Source organism: Engystomops pustulosus, chromosome 5 (genome assembly GCF_040894005.1).
Source record: "Engystomops pustulosus chromosome 5, aEngPut4.maternal, whole genome shotgun sequence".
Taxonomy (NCBI): domain Eukaryota; kingdom Metazoa; phylum Chordata; class Amphibia; order Anura; family Leptodactylidae; genus Engystomops; species Engystomops pustulosus.
Genome location: NC_092415.1, coordinates 145,694,735 through 145,715,117, shown reverse-complemented (window position 1 = coordinate 145,715,117; position 20,383 = coordinate 145,694,735). Strand labels below are relative to the sequence as shown.

At 43.7% G+C, this 20,383-nt stretch overlaps 1 protein-coding gene across 3 annotated transcripts in view; it reads right to left on the bottom strand.

Moving 5' to 3' along the window:
• Positions 1 to 20,383, bottom strand: part of RALA (RAS like proto-oncogene A) — a 28,902-nt gene that overhangs the window by 5,640 nt on the left and 2,879 nt on the right. For 2 of the 3 annotated variants that reach the window (XM_072153325.1, XM_072153326.1), the window contains exons 2-3: positions 7,138 to 7,295; positions 5,713 to 5,921 (exon numbers count right to left, since the gene is read on the bottom strand). In XM_072153325.1, coding sequence (XP_072009426.1) covers positions 5,713 to 5,921; positions 7,138 to 7,251 — 323 coding nt within the window. In that variant the 5' untranslated portion in view covers positions 7,252 to 7,295. Of the gene's footprint in view, positions 1 to 5,712; positions 5,922 to 7,137; positions 7,296 to 11,413; positions 11,435 to 20,383 lie in introns of those variants that run through there. The other variant, XM_072153327.1, reaches the window with a different exon arrangement.

Below are 20,383 nucleotides of genomic sequence, written 5' to 3'. Positions count from 1 at the left end.
TTCGACCTCATCATCCTGAAAACATATTTTGCTTATGGCCACTCGGTACTTCTTGACATGGAATTTGACTACATATAATGTGGCTCTGCATGACATATGCTGCCTTTTGAAGTTCAAGAGTAGCCAATCAACAGCCAAACTTAGAAAAACACAAATAGACATAAAACGTAGGGGGAAGGTGGGAAGGGTTACAAAGACATGGTCAAGTCAGGCTCATCCCCCTTATACAACACTATGGTTGTGCTTACACCCATCTCATGTTGTTATAGAGTCTGGTAGCCATCAGGGATCTAATGGGAGAATCTCCAATTTTGCTTTCCAAGGGTTCCATATTTCATCAGATTCATTCAGTAGACTTCTCAAGTGATCATCAACCATGATCCATGATAGTTTAGTGGTGACATTTGTAAACAGGATTGTGGCGATTTCCATGCTTTCTCCATTGCCATTTTGGCTGCCAACAAGATATATTGTATCAGTTTGCAAGAAGCCTAAGATGTGTCAATGCGCTCGCCACCATTCGAAAATTTGCATAGGTTTTCCAGAATGGTCATTTATATGTATCCTATATTATTGAGAGCTGTACTGGATATATTTTATATGAGGGCATAGTCGGTTTTTCTGGTCATTTATATGTATGCCTGGCCTTCCACGCTGTCATGAAGTTACGGATTTGGAGGCATCTATGGATTTCAGGAGGCGGGATTCTATGGAATCCTTTATTCACCCACCATTGAAAATCTCTCTTCTGCAAGCCCGGTACAAACACTGGGTTACAACAGATAGTGACCAGAGGCCTATGGGACGAGGCTAAAGAATGTCTTCTCAATAGGGCATCCCACAGAGCCATCATTTGTGATAGTACAGGAGCCAGAAGAGTAGGTCTGTTCGAGGGGCGTAGCAATAGCATGGTTTTGAAAGGAAATTGGGTAGCATGTTGCTGCTTCAATTTGTACCAATTGTGATCTCGGTAAATTGATGTCATGTTCGCTAGTCTGGCAGCATTATAGTAATGAAGTAAACAGCACGATTGTGGAGAAGCATATAATGGAGTATAATGGATCAAGTCCAATGGAGGGTACACGCCTCCAACAAACCCGATCCACCGGTTTGTAAGGTCAGATATCCAAAAAAATGCAATGAGGCAGCACTCCGGTAAGTATAAAGGTGATCTTTATTCACCCATGGCAAAATAAGGTGCAACGTTTCAGCTCATCCATAGAGTCATTGTCAAGCATCTATCTCTATGAATGAGCTGAAACGTTGCACCTCATTTTGCAATGGGTGAATAAAGATCACCTTTATACTTATCGTTTTTTTTGGATAGTAATGAAGTAGATGCAGTGTCCCCAGACCTCCAATTGTTCTCCGGGCGTACATTGTACTTTTAGGTACCCTAGAATGCTTCCCTCCCCAGATAAATAGTTGTATTTTGGATTGTAGATTCTTTATATGGCTTGTGACTACGCGTATAGGCAGGGTCCAAAACAGATAGAGTATGCGCGGTAACGGGGTGATTTTGACCCCTACCCTCCTGCCAAAGCATGGCATAGAATATTGTGACTAAAAGGAGAGGTCCGATTCCAATCTCTGGATCATGGGTTGGTAGTTTGCTCCACGTATGGTAGCCATTGAGAACGTAAGTCCCCAATTAAGGTAGCACCCTTGTGGCCCAGGAGAATTTAAATCCAAATCCAACTTGGTGGAGGACAAATGTAAGGTATTCAGGTTAAGGCTCAAGATCATTGCCTTTCTCCTACCCCCTCCATCCCAACCGGATTCAGCTAAGGAAATGAGCTCTATGGCTCTGCGCGTCTGGTCATTAGCTTTTCTGCCTGGGACAAACCCTGCCTGATCTCGGAGTATGTATTCAGATAGGAAGGTGTTCATGCAGGTGGCTAATTTTTTGGTCATGACTGAAATTGGTCTCACAATTTATCTTTGGAATTGTTTCAAATGTATTTATGAAGCAATACATTTAATGCCTGAAAATGGAAGCTTAAAGGAAACCTACCACTTTAAAATGACCCCTCTGACCCACAAATACCTTAAGCTAGCTCAGGATGAGCTGATGCCGGACCATATTTTCAATTAAACCAGAAACCGCTGTATTTGTAGAAACATTATTTTCTTGTGGTAGTAAAATCTCTCTTCGGCGCTTCTATAAGCGTCATACAGCGCGCACCCCGGACCCTGCTCCGCGATCACGCTGTCGTCAGCGCCGCTCCCGTCACTAATTTTGCTGTGCCCGAGAGCCGGTGACGTCACCGAGCTCTCGGGCACACTAGCGCATGCGCACCACCTCCTCCTGGCGCGTCGCGGCCGGATCCCATTGCGCATGGGCGAAGTATAGCGGCGAGCATAGTGGAGGTGGTCTTCTGGGTCTTCTCTCCGAAGCCTCGCGATACTACGAGGCTTCGGGACTTCGCCCATGCGCAATGGGATCCGGCCGCGACGCGCCGGGAGGAGGTGGTGCGCATGCGCTAGTGTGCCCGAGAGCTCGGTGACGTCACCGGCTCTCGGGCACAGCAAAATTAGTGACGGGAGCGGCGCTGACGACAGCGTGATCGCGGAGTAGGGTCCGGGGTGCGCGCTGTATGACGCTTATAGAAGCGCCGAAGAGAGATTTTACTACCACAAGAAAATAATGTTTCTACAAATACAGCGGTTTCTGGTTTAATTGAAAATATGGTCTGGCATCAGCTCATCCTGAGCTAGCTTAAGGTATTTGTGGGTCAGAGGGGTCATTTTAAAGTGGTAGGTTTCCTTTAAGTGAATCCCCACCAGAGGGCACTACAGTACCATAAGCTTGTTGGCCCTTTTAGGACAAAGTCATTTTCCTTACTGCATTCCAAGTGCAATAACTTTTTAAGTTTTCCCATTTATAGTACAATAACACAGATTTACAGGTAGTACATCAAAACATGAAAAAATATACATGTAATATGTATACATTTATATTGCCATTTTTGGTTGCCATCATCTTTTTCATTCTCTGGCATGTGGAATGGTTAATGGCTCATAGCCCATGAGTGGGATTGTTTAGACCAACTCACTTAGTGTATGTTCAGGTTTTACCAGACAAGCCTAGAACCGATATGCTGGTTCAGACTGTTAAAGTGAACCCGTCAGGCAAATTAACCCCCAGAACGAAATACATTTTCATAAACTGCCCTTAGAAAGGATTGTCCCTGTCCCTGTCCCTTCCAACAGGTAGAGGTGACAGAAAGTCCCACACACACACAATCAGATGGGTTTTTTTTTTTTTTTTAGAACCAACTCGTGGACAAAGGGGCCTACTTTTATTGATACTTTTTTGGGAACTGGACATTTTGATGACTGTTCCTACAAATCTGTGGGTGGCAAAACAGTATGACATTTTGATAACTTTGGCAGAAAGAGCAGTGTAAGGTGTAATTTTTACAGGCCAAGTTGGCATCTTCATGGACATTTTCAGGGGGTCTACTACTGGCCAATCACAGCCATGGCCGGTAGGTAGGGGTGTGAATTTGCCGGATTGGCTGCACCTATAGCAATCTGGCAATATGACTGGGTTGTGTGGGATGCACCTGAACCCCGGACTCAAAGTTTGGCTCCGCTCATCTATAAAAAAAATAATTAAATAAAAAAAATTTTAAAAAGTTTTTTTTTTTAAATATTTAAATTAGCCTGCACCTCTCGGCTCTTACCTGCATGTAATTTATGTACTCACGTGGCACCACCTTCACGATTGCAAGAGGATTCCATTCCTTGCAAAGCTTGCTGGGTAACAGTGCGGCTGCGCAAGTAATGTAACTATCTTGCATTTGCAAGATTCGTAGACAACTGGTATTGTCACCAGCTCTATGCAAGCTGTGTAGGTGGTGGGCATATGTGGCCACAGTTACAAGGGGATGGGAAGGGAAGGCGAGTACTAATCATCTACGGTAGATGATCTTTAAGATGTAGTTTGTTTAGTAAAACTCGCTCCATCGGCTTGAATATTGAACAACTGAACTCAGTTCAGCTGAAAATAAGAAAAGTTGGATAAATAGTGAAGTCTTTACTTCACTTTATAAAAAATTGATCATTGTAAAATATAGATATGCACGATGGAGAGTGAAGGAGAAACAACTGAGCACAGCCTTTTGTCTTTCACCCTCTATCATGCAAACATTGTTTCCCCATGTGTGAGCCTATTTTGATTTTTAATGAGATAAAATATTCCACTGTTTATGGGTGAGAGCTCCGATTGAGGAAGTTAAAGAGGACCTGTCACCTATAAAAAGGCACTAGGGGCTGCTTACTAAAGTAAGCAGCTCCCAGTGCTACAACAGATGTAGCATTGTTACACTGATATCGTTATCGGAACCCTCAGATAACGTTAGCAGACACTGTCTGGTGTATTCATGCGGGGACTAGGAGGCAGGGACTGTCGCATCAAACCTGGCAGTCACCACAGGCTTATGGAGTGGGAGGGGTATCCCAGCCTGCACCTACTACCTGGCTGGTGAATATACTCTTAAGGATCACTCTCCATGACCACTCCAGTAATCCAGAATCTCCAACAATCCGGCTTCTGTAACAAGATCGTTTGGCCCGTTGCCTGCAGTTCTAATAAAGAACCGCAAGTTATTTTGCACAACGTTGCCTCCATCTGTTCCCTGGATACGGCTGTAACACCAAGGGCGCCCCATCCATTACCCAGGGACTTATACTACAGACACCAAAGGGGTTGCCCCAGGGAGATTCAGTAAATCAGCCTCTCCCTCCATCTTTCTTGCACACACCACCTACTGGGGATCTGCCAGGCTGCAGGACAGACCTCCGGTCCTCATACCAAGCACCAGCATGCCTTAGGCCACAACCGCCAGCCACTCCGGTATTCTGGGAAGCGTCTGCCTCCAGGCCCCAAGGATAGGTGGGGGATGTTGCACAACACTGGTTGTAGCCCTAGGAGCAGCTTACTTTAGCAAGCAGCTCCGAGTGCCTTTTTTATGGGTGACAGGTCCTCTTTAACAAAAGGTTCTATTGTGATGTCTCCAACAAGTTTTCCTCCATAATTGCCTTGCATTTAGCTCCATCTATGTTCCATGCATCTGTTAGCTACTTCTCACATTAGCTCTCTCCCATTATGGGCTGGCAATTTAGGCAGACGGCCATGATTTTGCTAGGTTAGCAGTTGTACCATATTCCTTCCATTTACAGATGATGGATTGAACACAGCTTTGTCAGAACAACTATATCCCCAAGCTGTCTGATGTGTTCCTTGGTTTTCATCATTATGTTTGTTCACTAATGTTTCTGTAAAAAAACAGCTAGTTATACTGAAAATAAATTACGTACTATTAAGTAGTTGACTTCTGAAGGCAATTTGGCACAATGGATTTATTTGGTAATATCAGCACGTGGGAATGAAACCCATGTACATTTTTTTTTGTTTTACCATCACAAAGTATCAATGAATAAATCTCTATATGCAGTAAGCAAAGGGTTTCACAAAGAAGTCTGTTGTACTAGGCATCAGTAATAGAATGTATCACTAGAGAAAATAGGTTCTCATGAGAAGTTATTATTTTTGCCTCTGAAAAAAAGCTGCTTTGTATCCTCAAATTCCTTCATAATGAAGTGTGTCAAATGAATTTCCCATATGTTCAAGAGCAACTTTAATTCCCTTTGCTAATACTTCTGACCAAAAAAAAAATTAATAAATCAGACATATTGCATACTCACCTGAAATCTGCAGTGGCTGCAAAGGATTCTTGTTCTGTGATTGAAAAGACACAAAGGAAACCCTCGCCACTTCGGAAGTAATTGTCTCGGATAGCTGCATAGTCCTCCTGGCCTGCAGTGTCCAAGATGTCAATCTGGACTTCTACTCCATCCAGCACAACTTTCTTGCGGTAGCTATCTGCCTTGGTTGGTTCATAGTCTTCTACAAACTAAAAAAAAACAACAAAAAAAACCCGTGAAAGTATAAGGCGACCCAAGTATAAGCAGAGGCCCCCGATTTTACCACCAAAAACTGGTAAACCCTATTGACTCGAGTAGAAGTCGAGGGTGGGAAATGCATTGGTCAGAGCCCTCCTGTAGTGTATAGCCAGGCAGCCCCCCTGTAGTGTATAGCCAGGCAGCCCCCCTGTAGTGTATAGCCAGGCAGCCCCCCTGTAGTGTATAGCCAGGCAGCCCCCCTGTAGTATATAGCCAGGCAGCCCCCCTGTAGTATATAGCCAGGCAGCCCCCCGTAGTATATAGCCAGCTCTGCCAGCTGGTACACACTATGGAGTCTTCAACCGCATCATAGTGTGCGCCGCCCAGCAGAGCGCATAGCCGGGCTCTGCAGGCTGTTACAGCAGAGAGAAGAAGAGGAGCCGCAGGGAGCCACTCTGAGCATCGGGAAGACGTGCCATGCTTGCAAGTTTTTTTTTTTTTAATTGACTCGTGTATAAGCCAAGGTGAGGTTTTTTAGCACTATTTGACTATGTTTCATACGCTGCTCATGGTAATTTTGATCTTTGATCTGTTATGCATCAAAACTTTTTGCAAATAGGTTGCATCAATTTTTGGACCTAATGGGCTAAATAAGCTCTCTGTCTTCTCCAGCCCAGAACCAGCATCATAGAAACTAATGTGCATCTGTTAGCTACTTCTCACATTAGCCTTCTTCTTGTATGGGCTGTAAGTTTAGGTTGGCGGCCATGACTCTGTAGGTTAGCAGTTGTGCCATATTCCTTCCATTTACGGATGATGGATTGAACACTGCTCTGTGAGCTGTTCAGAGCTTGGTCTTTTTTCCCCTTTTAAAACCTAACCCTCCAATAATACGACTTAGTCAACTAGTCAAAACTCTTAGCAGTAATTCCTAGGCAATGGACAAAGGTGGAGGTTATACAATTTCTAATTTATATCACAGAAAATACTACACTTGATTGCCATTAATATGCTGCTGCAAAAACTTGGTCAGGTCAAGACATTCAAAAATTGTATCCACTATACTACCTTACAATGCCAGCAGCTCCAGCAGCTAAGTGACTACCTGTATGCCCCAAATTAAATTACTGTTCTCTCTTCCTACGGTCAGTGTGCTGTCTATACGGTATATGTATATACAGTACACTGATAACAATTCCAAGATGCAGTAGGGGTTCACTCACTTACCTCATCATACATAAATTGCAGGGTTAAGGCGGACTTTCCTACACCACCACTTCCCACCATGATAACTTTATGCAATGCCAAGGAGTTCTGTCCTTTTGGTTTATTTGCAGCCATCTTTAATTTTCTTTTAAACGTTCAATTTCAAGAATTATCTGTTTCTAGATAGAAAATAGAGATAAATTAGGTGTGGAAGCTTGTTGTCATATTTTTGTATTTTAACAGTAACATTTCTTTCAAAGATATCACTATGCATCTGTAAGGTAGTCTGGAGCATAGAAAATATGGAGGACAAGTATATTTCACGTACAAATTTTACAGTGCATAAGGCTTCTATATACAATGTTAAATGCCCACAGACATACATCATAAGCCAAACGCAACCATGCAAGGGTGTGAAAACACTCCAATATCAAAACTGTGTCTACGTCAACAATATGGACCCAATGAACAAGACCTAACACCAGTAGAAATATAAAGATCAAAAAATTGCTAAGATCTGGTGTTATATCACAGGCTGATAATCAAATACTCTTTATAAAATCCATACAAATTTATTGATATGCATTAAAAACACACTGGCAATAGGTACAGGATAAGATAAGTGCATATGCAGTATAGAAAGATCAATATCACCACCATGTGTGTACCCGGGGGAAGACAAGACACAACACACCATTATTATAAGAAAAGTATTAGAAAGTCTGTACAGAGAGTATAAACATGTGACTTCTCTGTAGCTCTGTAATATTCCTCCTGTAAGTGCTGCCATGTCTACAAAGAGATCGGTTGCCATCACAGCCTCGTATCTTCGGCAGACCCGACGCTGTCTGGTTTCTGCAGATTTTGCCAGTGAAAAAATGCCATATACCACAATACAGTAGTATTGCAGTATATGGTAGGAACAAGCAGACCATCTAGGGTTAATGTACCCTAGAGCGTCTAAAAAGAGAGCATATATACAGACACACACATATACATATTAACATATTTATATACACAGTTAAAAATAATATCAACCCCTTAAGGAGACAGCCATTTTGTAGCGGATCCGATTTTTTGGATTCTGACTTGCGTAATTTTATATGGTTATAACTTATGAACACTGTTACTTATCTAAACGATTCTGAGATTGTTTTTTCCCCACACATGTTGTGCTTCATTTTAGTGGTTAATTTTAGCTGATAAGTTTTGCGTTTATTTACATAAAAAAAAAGAATAAAAAATTATGAATTTGTTTGAAAAATTTTCCATTGTTGAAATACAAAATCATCACATTTTCAGGCAGATTTACAACCTAAATAACTTGCTGAGTAACATTTCCCATATGTCTACTTTACATTTTCATCATTTTTGAAATGTCTGGATAATTTATTTTGATGTCACGCGGCTTACAAATAGAATATTGATTTTCCGTATTTTCAAAATTTACTATTTTGGGGATAAATACCATTTTAAATGAAATTTTACATATTTAGCATAAAAACCCCCGTATATAATCAACCCATTTTCAAATCTGCACCCCTCAAGCTATCAGAAACAGCTTTTAGGAAGATTGTTAACCCCTTGAGTTCTTCATAGTAATTGAATCAAAATGGAGGTAAAATTTAGAATGGTCAAGTTTTGTCGGTTATACGTTCATTTAGCCCTAAAATTTACACATTTCCAAAAGATAAAAAATAGAAAACCCACCATACAATTTATGAAATTTCTCCCGATTTCAGAGACCCCCCACATGTGGCCATGACTTGTTTTATGGGCGCACGACAAGGCGCAGAAAGGAAGGAGGGACCTGCAGCTGCCAGGATTTTAGTTTCCTCATTGGCCCCTTTTGTAGGCTATAAAATTTTCGCTTTTTCGTTATTGGGGCCATGTGATGGCATTTTCTTTTGCGAGACGAGATGCTTTTTCCAGTTTTACCATTTTGGGGTTGATATCCCCCATTGTTGAAAATTTAGCTGTCCTGCACTGAGCACCATTCACAGGACTTGGCGCAGTACAGGTACAGCGCGAAGCGCTAAGGGGTTTATATAAACTATAAATAAACACTAAAAATCATAAACATGGTACACGCCACGTACCAAAATGGCCCATCTATCAAAATATAATAACTAATATTTCTGGTGCTTATCCCCGTAATGGAAGATAGCATCCCAAAGTGAAAATACTACTTTTTAGCCATTTTGAAAAATATACAAAATTCAATAAAAAGTGATCAAAAGGCCATACAGTCTTACAAATTGTAGCATTGAAAACATCATCAAAAGTCACAAAAAATGACTCCAACCACAGCTCCATACACCAAAGTATGTAAAAGTTATTAGATCCAGAAAATGGCAAAATGAAGCATTATTTTTTTTTCTCACAGGAGGTTTTAATTTTTGTAAATGGTTGAAAACATTATAAAACCTATACAAATTTGGTATCCCCATGATTGCACCATCCCAAAGAATCAAGTAGACATGTCATGTGGGGCACACGGTGAAAGGCGTAATATTTAATCCCACAAGAATACGGCGCAAACACGTTTTTTCACCGTAACTGGAATTCTTTTTCTCGCTTCCCAGCACACAGCATGGAATATTTAATACCTTCACTTTAAAGTGCAATTTGTTTCGCTGAAAACAAACTTATGGATCTTTGAAGGTGGAGAGTGAAAAATGAAAACGCAAAAACAAAAAAAAAAAAAAAAAGGTCCTCGGCGGCAAGGTGTTAAGGGAAATAGCTTCTCTAAACATCTTTTCTACTTCTTTCTCCTGTAGTGAGCAGTGCATCAGAAAAAGAAATTAACGTATATACTCGAGTACAAGCCGACCCGAGTATAAGCCGAGGCCCCTAATTTTACCACCAAAAACTGGGAAAACATATTGACTCGAGTATAAGCCGAGGGTGGGAAATGCATTGGTCACAGACTCCACCAGTACACACCCAGCCTGCCCCCAGTAGTGTACAGCCCAGCCCAGCCCAGCCTGCCCCCAGTAGTGTACAGCCCAGCCCAGCCCAGCCTGCCCCCAGTAGTGTACAGCCCAGCCCAGCCCAGCCTGCCCCCAGTAGTGTACAGCCCAGCCCAGCCCAGCCTGCCCCCAGTAGTGTACAGCCCAGCCCAGCCCGCCCCCAGTAGTGTACAGCCCAGCCCAGCCCAGCCTGCCCCCAGTAGTGTACAGCCCAGCCCAGCCCAGCCTGCCCCCAGTAGTGTACAGCCCAGCCCAGCCCAGCCTGCCCCCAGTAGTGTACAGCCCAGCCCAGCCTGCCCCCAGTAGTGTACAGCCCAGCCCAGCCCAGCCTGCCCCCAGTAGTGTACAGCCCAGCCCAGCCCAGCCTGCCCCCAGTAGTGTACAGCCCAGCCCAGCCCAGCCTGCCCCCAGTAGTGTACAGCCCAGCCCAGCCCAGCCTGCCCCCAGTAGTGTACAGCCCAGCCCAGCCCAGCCTGCCCCCAGTAGTGTACAGCCCAGCCCAGCCCAGCCTGCCCCCAGTAGTGTACAGCCCAGCCCAGCCCAGCCTGCCCCCAGTAGTGTACAGCCCAGCCCAGCCCAGCCTGCCCCCAGTAGTGTACAGCCCAGCCTGCCCCCAGTAGTGTACAGCCCAGCCTGCCCCCAGTAGTGTACAGCCCAGCCTGCCCCCAGTAGTGTACAGCCCAGCCCAGCCCAGCCTGCCCCCAGTAGTGTACAGCCCAGCCCAGCCCAGCCTGCCCCCAGTAGTGTACAGCCCAGCCCAGCCCAGCCTGCCCCCAGTAGTGTACAGCCCAGCCCAGCCCAGCCTGCCCCCAGTAGTGTACAGCCCAGCCCAGCCCAGCCTGCCCCCAGTAGTGTACAGCCCAGCCCAGCCCAGCCTGCCCCCAGTAGTGTACAGCCCAGCCCAGCCCAGCCTGCCCCCAGTAGTGTACAGCCCAGCCCAGCCCAGCCTGCCCCCAGTAGTGTACAGCCCAGCCCAGCCCAGCCTGCCCCCAGTAGTGTACAGCCCAGCCCAGCCCAGCCTGCCCCCAGTAGTGTACAGCCCAGCCCAGCCCAGCCTGCCCCCAGTAGTGTACAGCCCAGCCCAGCCTGCCCCCAGTAGTGTACAGCCCAGCCCAGCCTGCCCCCAGTAGTGTACAGCCCAGCCCAGCCTGCCCCCAGTAGTGTACAGCCCAGCCCAGCCTGCCCCCAGTAGTATACAGCCCAGCCCAGCCTGCCCCCAGTAGTATACAGCCCAGCCCAGCCTGCCCCCAGTAGTATACAGCCTGCCCCGTGTAGTATACAGCCACCCCAGCATAAAAAAAAAAAAAATAAACTTATATACTCACACTCCAGTGGCCCCAATGTGCAGCGCTGCTCCCCCGATGTCCGCGCGGCTCGTCTTCAGGCTTCTGCGCCCATCTTCTTTCTTCTGCTAGCCTGCCAGCCACTGCCCCTAATATAATGCCTGTAGGAAAAATAAAAAAAAAGTGTACTCTCCTTCCGACGCCTCCCCCCCCCCCGGCAGGTCGTCTTCTATCCATCGCGGCACCGGCTCCATGTCCCCGCATGGTCCGTTGCAGGCATCATGAAGTCAGCCGCACGATGACATTCTAGTGTGTGCGCCGGCATGGATAGCCATGGTGGATAGAAGAGGACCTGCCGGGGAAAGAAGGGAAGGGGGGGGGGGGGGGGTGTTTCGGAAGGTCAGTACAGTTTTTGTTTTTTTTCTTGACTCAAGTCTAAAAAAAACTGCTTATACTGGCGGTACCCTACTTAAGAACACTCGACTTACACACCACCCCTAGTTACAACCGGCCCTCTGGATGTTGCTAATTCACTGTACTTTAGCCCTAGGCGATAATATTTTTCTGTAGGAGTTATAAAAAGTGTCTGCAAATAAGCTTTATTGTTCATTTCTGGTCCTTATGACAACCCAACATTTTTAAAATCCAATTGTCACAAAGACCAAAAAAAATTCTGGCTGGGGTTAGTTATAAAATATTCAGTTCCGACTTACATACAAATTCAACTTAAGAACAAACCTACGAAACCTATCTTGTAAGTAACCTGGGGACTGCCTGTATCGTATGTTTTTACTTTTTATCTATGGAAGTACTGGAGAACATTGTTTCTTTTTTGTATCCATTATGTGGCTTCTGATGTAGGTCCTATTGCCTCCTATCTGTGAACTCTTAATGGAGTCCAAGATCACATATGGATATGGTGAGCTGACTAACCCGAGTGAAGTTGGCCTCCCCACCTTGATCAAATAAAACAAAATTCATATCAAACGTTTGAGCTACGTTTGTGCAGCAGAAACTCTTTGGCAATGTGTATACTATTCTCTATGGGGACATGAGGGAGCCAGAAAAAGAGCTCCTGATGACAGGTTCCCTTTAATACTTCACACATAAGGAGGTACACAGGCCAAGTCCTTTCCATGTATTATACAGCAAACAACTGCCGTTACCGGGAACCCCTCAGCAGATATTGACCTAATAAACCAAGACATGCATGTTATCAAGCAGCTAAACACCTCCCAGATCATGTGGCTTGTATGGTTCAGCATGGTGGCATCATCCAGAAAATCAACTTTGAAAAGAATTGTAAACTGGCTGTTTAAAGTCATGGAGGCAGAGTTCAGCACTAAAATCACGTTCTCACCATTTAAGAATGCCTCCTCAGGGACAACTGAAATCTAGTTTCTTAAATTCCAGATTATTAATAGAGTAAAGATACAGGACATAGGCCAAAAAGAGTCACTGCCATTGTAAAAACCTAAGAAATAACAGCATTTCTGACTTTTGTCAGAAATCGGAACAATTTACATATTTTCACTCTGAATTAGATATTTTATAGGCAAGCTATGACAAAAAAAGGAGAATTCTAGATATTTCATATGCTACCTGTAGGCGTTGGTAGTTTAGTGGTGTAAAAGCTGTTGAGTTTTTCCCGGTAAGCCTTGTTTTATAAGACAATTCTAAGTACGGTTATTTTGTCGTTTTTAATTATATAGAGATATTTTTTATGGTGGGAAATCTCATGCCATTGAGGAGGACTATGGAAAATCCAATTAAAGAGGACCTGTCACCCTGGAAAACCCACCCACCAAATGTGCCCCCCATAATCCTCCCCCCAGACCCTTTCTCCCTAGCCATTTTTATTTTAAATTTATGTGCAGTAAATTTATTGAAACCGATCCGACCTCTTACTAAATAAGAGGTCGGATCGTGTATCTGGTGCGGTCACATTGTAGGAGAAGCCGGCAGCATCGCAAGGTGGCCGGCCGGCTTATTCACATGGCCGGCTGGCCACGCCGCACTGTCAGCGGCTGTGGCCGGGCTTACTTACTGGAGCTTCTCCTACAATGTGACCACTGGCGGGGGCGTGCTGGGGGTGTGTTGGCACGCCCCCTAATGAATAAGCCCGACTGCCAGCACACCAGATACTAAATAAGAGGTCGGATCGTGTAAGAGAAAGGGACTGGGGGAGGATTATGGGGGTACATTTGGTGTGTGGGTTTTCCAGGGTGACAGGTCCTCTTTAAGGATTTTAGGGTGGGGAAACTGCTGACTCTCCTCCCGAAATAAAGAGCAGGGTCAGGACCTATATTTAATTTGCAGTGTCTAAAGAAAGTAGAAGGATTCTTCCAGCTGCTCAGCAAATCTGTTCTATAGACACAGATGTGTCTGCCCAGGAGGTTGATATCGCTCTAGTTGAGTGGACCATCAGTTTTGCAGGAATGGGTAATCCTGGTAGGATAAAGATATGGTGGATTTGATCCATACAGGTAGTGTCCTTGCTAGTGGGAGAACAGTTGCGATTAGCCTGGAATTGAATAAAGAGATGGTCTGATTTCCTAAAGCTCTTGGTAACTTCAAGATATTCCAGAACACATCTTCTTACATCCAAGGTGTAGTATTCTTCTTCTCTTTAAGAAGATGGTAGGGTAATCTCTTGTTGAAGGTAGAGCTTGAAGACCACCTTGGGTAGGAACCCTGGATGGTTCTTCAGGATAACCCAATTATCTAGGATGCTTCAGAGAGATTTCAAAGGGATTACCACTGATAAGACCCAAAACCATTCCTCCTTGAGACCTATTCTTTCTGAAGCTCTGCGGAACCTTTTAATCCAAGAATTTTCTGACAAGTTGGTGTCTAGAAAGAGGCTTAGGGCAGATATGTGTACTTTCAAGAGTACTTGGCATTTAACCCATTTTAGAGAAAATCCAGAATTGAAGCTATATTGGGTGAAGACGTACCTGCTCTTTTAAAGGAAACCTACCACTTGAAGTGGCAGGTTTCTGATGGAAATACCGGGCACCAGCTCAGGGTGAGCTGGTGCCGGAGCTTATTTTAGTTAGTGTTTTAAACCGCGGTATCGCGGTTTAAAACACTTTTTAAACTTTATAGCCGGCGCAGGCAGGTACGCGCTCGGCGCTTACCGTGCACGCGGCTACATAGGAAGTGAATGAGAGCCGCGTGCACGGTAAGCGCCGAGCGCGTACCTGCCTACGCCAGCTATAAAGTTTAAAAAGTGTTTTAAACCGCGATACCGCGGTTTAAAACACTAACTAAAATAAGCTCCGGCACCAGCTCACCCTGAGCTGGTGCCCGGTATTGCCATCGGAAACCTGCCACTTCAAGTGGTAGGTTTCCTTTAAGGAGGTTTTTGTAAGCATTCCATGCTCTCAGGTATATTTTGGATGTGACCTATTTACTGCCTTTCAGCAAAGTGGATATGACTGTGTCTGATAGGCCCTTCCCTTTTAACATCAACCTTTCTCCCTCCAGGCTGTCAGTTTGTGGTGTTGTAAATTTGGGTGGTAGATTGGGCCCTGGATAAGTAGGTCTGGTATTTGAGGTAGCGTCAAGTAATCCTCATTTGATATCTGTAGGAGTACTGGAAACCAAGCTAACCACTTTTTGCCCAAAACGGAGGAATGAATATTACTGAGGCACTGAGTTTACAAATCCACCCCGTAAGGGCGATCTGTATGCAGCTTGTTCTGTCTTGTAGCGGACATGTTCACATGTCCATATCTGTATCCAACTTAAGAATTCTGCGTTTTCATGGCGAGTCATGCTTCTGGTGCCCAGTTTGTTCAGGTAAGCTACCATAGTGGCATTGTCCATCAGGATTGTCACATCTGAGCTAGATGTTTTCCTAGGTGTGCACCCCAGAGCCTGCTGCTGGCATCTGTGATTATTTACTGAGGGGAAGGTCTCAAAGGTACTCCCCTCCTTAGTTTTGTCTTCAAGAACCACCAATTTAAACCAGTTTTTTTTTTTTTTAAACTTATTTTTGGGATGGACCGCCAGTGGGGTAGAGGTCATGAAGCCTAGGATTTCCATAATCTGCCTGATTGAACAAGCTTTCTCTTTTTTAAGACATTCGTAGTAAAGATTCTCTTTTATTGAATATACGATATAAAACTGAGAACACGTATCCAAAGAGTCCAATACACAGACCTACGCGTTTCGGCGGTCACGCCTTATTCATGGTCATGGCTGACACGAATATCGGCCCTATTTCCACAACGCTGCAGGTCAGGATTCTCATGCTTTCTCCGATAGGGAAACGAAACAAATGGAGTTCAAGGGGGAGAGAACCCTTTTATTGGCTTCAAATGGTTTCCTGTCTCTGTCCTGTCAGTGTCGTTTTGGAGAGAAAGGAAAATATTTTTTTAAATCAAAGAGACAATTTTTACATACATTATGGTCATTTTTTTCTGGCCTTCTACAAACCCCTGTAGGACTTTAAAACAGAGCACAAAATGCAAAATCAGCTGTGTTGGTTGATAAACCAAATATTGAGGCCTCTAGGGTGGTAAAACACAGTGCGGCCAACCAGCCGGTAGAGCAGCTGGGATTTGGCCAACCACACCCAATGAACGCATTTTGCCAATAATCCATTACAAAACTATTAGATAGCGACTTTATCATGTTAACAGTATATGATACAGTTACTAAATATTAACTATGTCATGAATTATCAGCAAAATGCATTAATGGGATATTGGCGGCAACATCATAACCAAGGCTGGCTGCTTTCTTTGGCCATCTCTTGCTCCAAAACACCTGTCCTCAGCTCCATTTCACAAGCACCCACTGATTTAAATTTAGTAAAGCTTTACATTTATCAACAGTTGCCCAGGCGGGAAACTAAACACTAAGGCTATATTCACACGAACGTATGGGGGATGTATATACGGCCGACGTATATACGGCCGATATACGTCCCCCATACACTCCCATGGGCGCACGGCACCCTACGGGAGCGGTACGGTGCAGCACACGTGCGGCACCGTACCGTTCCGTACCCGGGAAAAAGATAGGACTTGTCCTATCTTTTCCCGTAATACGGGGCCGTGCGCCATAGGTTGCTATGGAGAGGGGCGGGGGTGAGCTGCGCTCACCTCCTCCTCCTCTCCCCGTACACTGCCGTTGCCCGCTACGGTACGGTACGGGCGGGCAACGGCAGTGTGAATATAGCCTTAGGGATTCGACAATACTACATTCAGGCAATAACCAACACACCAGAGGTCGCACTAACATTTTTCCAGAAGGGTAAAAATACTCCTCTCACCATTTTTGAGGAGTATTTTTACCCGAGGAGGAGTATGAAAATTTTGGTAATACGCCGTGCACACACTACACACAGAACACTGCACACTACACAGAACACTGCACACTACACAGAACACTGCACACTACACAGAACACTGCACACACTCACCCGGAGTCCCGACATAGACGCAGGCAGCTGTGGGCAGGTAGGGAGATTGAGCAGGAAGGGGAGCAGCTGCCCCGCTGTCCACAGGTATCGCGGGACCTGCGCTCTTGCTGTGGAGCGCTGCTGACACAGATCACTGTGTCATGTGTCCCGCTGAGCCGCCCGGCGCGCGCTGCGATCGCGCTACTGACGTGTACCTCTTTTGCAGCGCGCGCCAGGCCGCTCAGCCTGCGCGCTACAGGGAATAATTGCCATGCGTAACTTTACGCATGGCAATTATTTTGGGGGGTAATGGCGCCTCATCACGTGTCTATGACGCGTGGTGAGGCGTTAATGCGACCTCTGCAACACACACATCCCAGATGACGGAAATTATAATATTACAGACCTCAGGCTGGGCAATAAATAATTATGCACATCTCAGTGCCCAAACCCCTTGAGTGTATAAAATAATGGAGACCCCAGAGCAGACAATAACAATACTGGAGACCCCAGGTCAGACAAATGGAAAAATTTAATGACACCCCAGAGAAAAGAAAAAAATATCTTCTGCTCCCTGTGACATAACTGAGCTTTATTCTATGTGCTGTATTCGGTCTCCAGTTGTATGTTTCCAAATTAATATGCATGATTGTAAGCTCTTGAGAGCAGGGCCCTCATTCCCATTGTTCCATATACTAATAAAATAATACAATACAGAGTACAAACATAGTCATATGTCCCCTGTGATTTGTAAAGGGCTAAGGAATATGATGGCGTAATATAGATATATAATAATAACAACAATAATAATAATAATAATAATAATGAGGCAGCTGGTGCACCTAGGGCTTGTTCTCAGCAACTGGAGCACTGCTATATGTGCCTCCCAGTATTCTCTAATGGATAGAGGAGTGGCCTGGGCAGTTTTAAAGGCACAACCTTAATGCACCAATTTAGCATACAGATAATTTCTCAGATGCAAATGCAGATGTAAATACAGGTATTTTTTTTAAATCATATTACATTTCTCTACAAAATGCTGCCAACAAGTTATAAAGATTGGGGAGGAGGTAGACTGCCTTTAACCCACACCTTTCATTGTATTCACGGGAAGCTGTCAATTACTAACTGATAACTGAGGGAATACCATCAGTCACTGAGTGTGGGCGTGTTAATAGGACTAACAGGTTAGACTCTGCTTTTTACAAATAAATCCTTTTTTAAATCATGTAACCTAAACCAACAACTTTCCTAGCGACTAGCCCAGAGCTCCTCAGGCTAGTCGCCTCATTTTTAAAGCTTTTTTTTTTTTTTTTTTTTTTTTTAAAACAAGGCAATAAGAAGCTAAAATAAGAGCATGTCTGGTAGGGGCAAACATCAGTATGTCATTGTGCTGGATTTATTATACTAGATTCTGGTGGTAGATTTCCTTTAAACCCTTAGTGCCATGGGATTTAAACTTGTCTGGCCAGGGGTCTCTGCCCCACGATCGCCCCCCCTCCTGCGCCGTCTTTGGGGGAAGCTGATAGTTCCTATGGCAGCCCTGGGGTCTGGTCAGGACCCAGGGCTGCCTGCAGGCAGTGCCTGTAAGATGGCGTCTGACATCATTTTAAAGGCACAGTGTCAGCCTATGCATGTGCATAGGCTGACACTGCAATACATTAGTATTGCAGGGTATTATCATGAACAAGCAATCAGATGATTGCTTGTTCATGTCCCATGGTGGAAGTAATAAAAATGTAAAAAGAGGCATATAATGCACTAAATCAGAACACAAACACCACATATGTAGTATGACCGTGTCCATAACAACCCATTGAATAAAAGTAAATAATGATTGAACCCGTACGATGAATGCCGTAAAAAAAAACAAAAACCTTAAAAACCAGGGTTTTTTTTACCTATGTAATCCTACAAAAAATGCAATAAAAAGTGATTTAAAAAACATATGTACTCCAGAGTGATACTGTTGCAAAGTACAACATGTCCTGCAAAAAAATAAGCCATCAACCAGCTCTGTAGCCAAAACATTTTAAATGTTCTGCCACTTGGAAAACGACAATGCAAAAATGATAGATTTTTCCCCACATTAGGGTTTTATTTGGCAAATTTAGTAAAACATAAAATTGATACATTTCTACTCCTGACCTCAAAAAAAGTTCTTACATTTTCAACTATAGGGGATACCAACCCCAAAACGATAACACTGGAAAAAGCATCTCATCCCAAAAAAAAAAAAAAAAAAAAAAAATGCTGTCACACGGCCCCAATAACGAAAAAACTAAAAATTTAAAAATTTTATACAAAAAGGGCCAATGAGGAAACCAAAATCCTGGCAGCTGCAGGGCGCTCCTTCCTTTCTGCACCTCACTGTGTGCCCATAAAACAAGTAACGGCCACATGTAGGGGGATCTCTATAATCGGGAGAAATTTCATAACAAATTGTACGATGGGGTTTCTCTTTTAGAAATTTTAGGGCTAAATAAACGTATAACCGACAAAATTTGACCATTCTAATTTCACCTCCATTTTGATTGAATTACTATGAAGATATCAAGGGGTTAACAATCTTCCTAAACGCTGTTTCTGATAGTTTGAGGGGTGCAGATTTAAAAGTGGGTTGATTATGGCGGTGGGGGGGGGGGGGGGTGTTTTGGTTAATGTTAAATATTTAAAATTTCATTAAAAGCCGTAATTATCCCCAATTTAGTCAATTCTGAAAATACGGGAAACCGATGTTTTGTAGGCTACGCAACATAAAAAAATAAATAATCCAGACATTTAAAAAATTATGAAAATGTAAAGTCAGCTCTCCCTTTGCTAATCCATTCAGTGTCCTATCTCCCGTCTGTTATCCGGCAAACAGCAGATATAAACCAAGTTCCAGGCTTCTCTGTCTTTTTCACCTTGGAACCTGTAAATAAGATGGCGGCTGATGTCTGGTTCAAGCAGCAGAATTTTTATTTATTAAATTATTATATATTGTTCACTTATAAAGAATGTCTGGACCATTATACAACACCCTCATCCTTATAGTCTGTAAGCTCTTGTGACTGTTTGTTCTGTGTAATGTAATATTATATTTGTATATGTCACCCATGATTTGTGAAGCGCTACGGAATTTGATGGCGCTATATAAATAAAGATTATTATTAAAGTAGACATATGGGAAATGTCATTCAGCAACTTATATTGGTGGAAAATTGATCTGCCTGAAAGTGTGAAGATTTCAAATTTTGAAAATGGCACATTTAAAAAAAAATTCAGCATTTTTATTTTGGTAAACTCAAAACTTATAAGCCAAAATTTACCACTAAAATGAAGTACAACATATGATGAAAAAAAAACAAACAAACAATCTCACTATCGCTTTTATAAGTAACAGTGCTCAAAAGTTATAACCATATAAAGTGACGCATGTCAGAATACAAAATATGGGGCTGAGCCTTGAGCTATAAAATGGCTTTGTCCTTAAAGAGGACCTGTCACCCTGGAAAACCCACCCACCAAATGTGCCCCCCCATAATCCTCCCCCCAGCCCCTTTCTCCCTAGCCATTTTTTTTTTAAATATATGTGCAGTAAAATCATTTAAACCGAT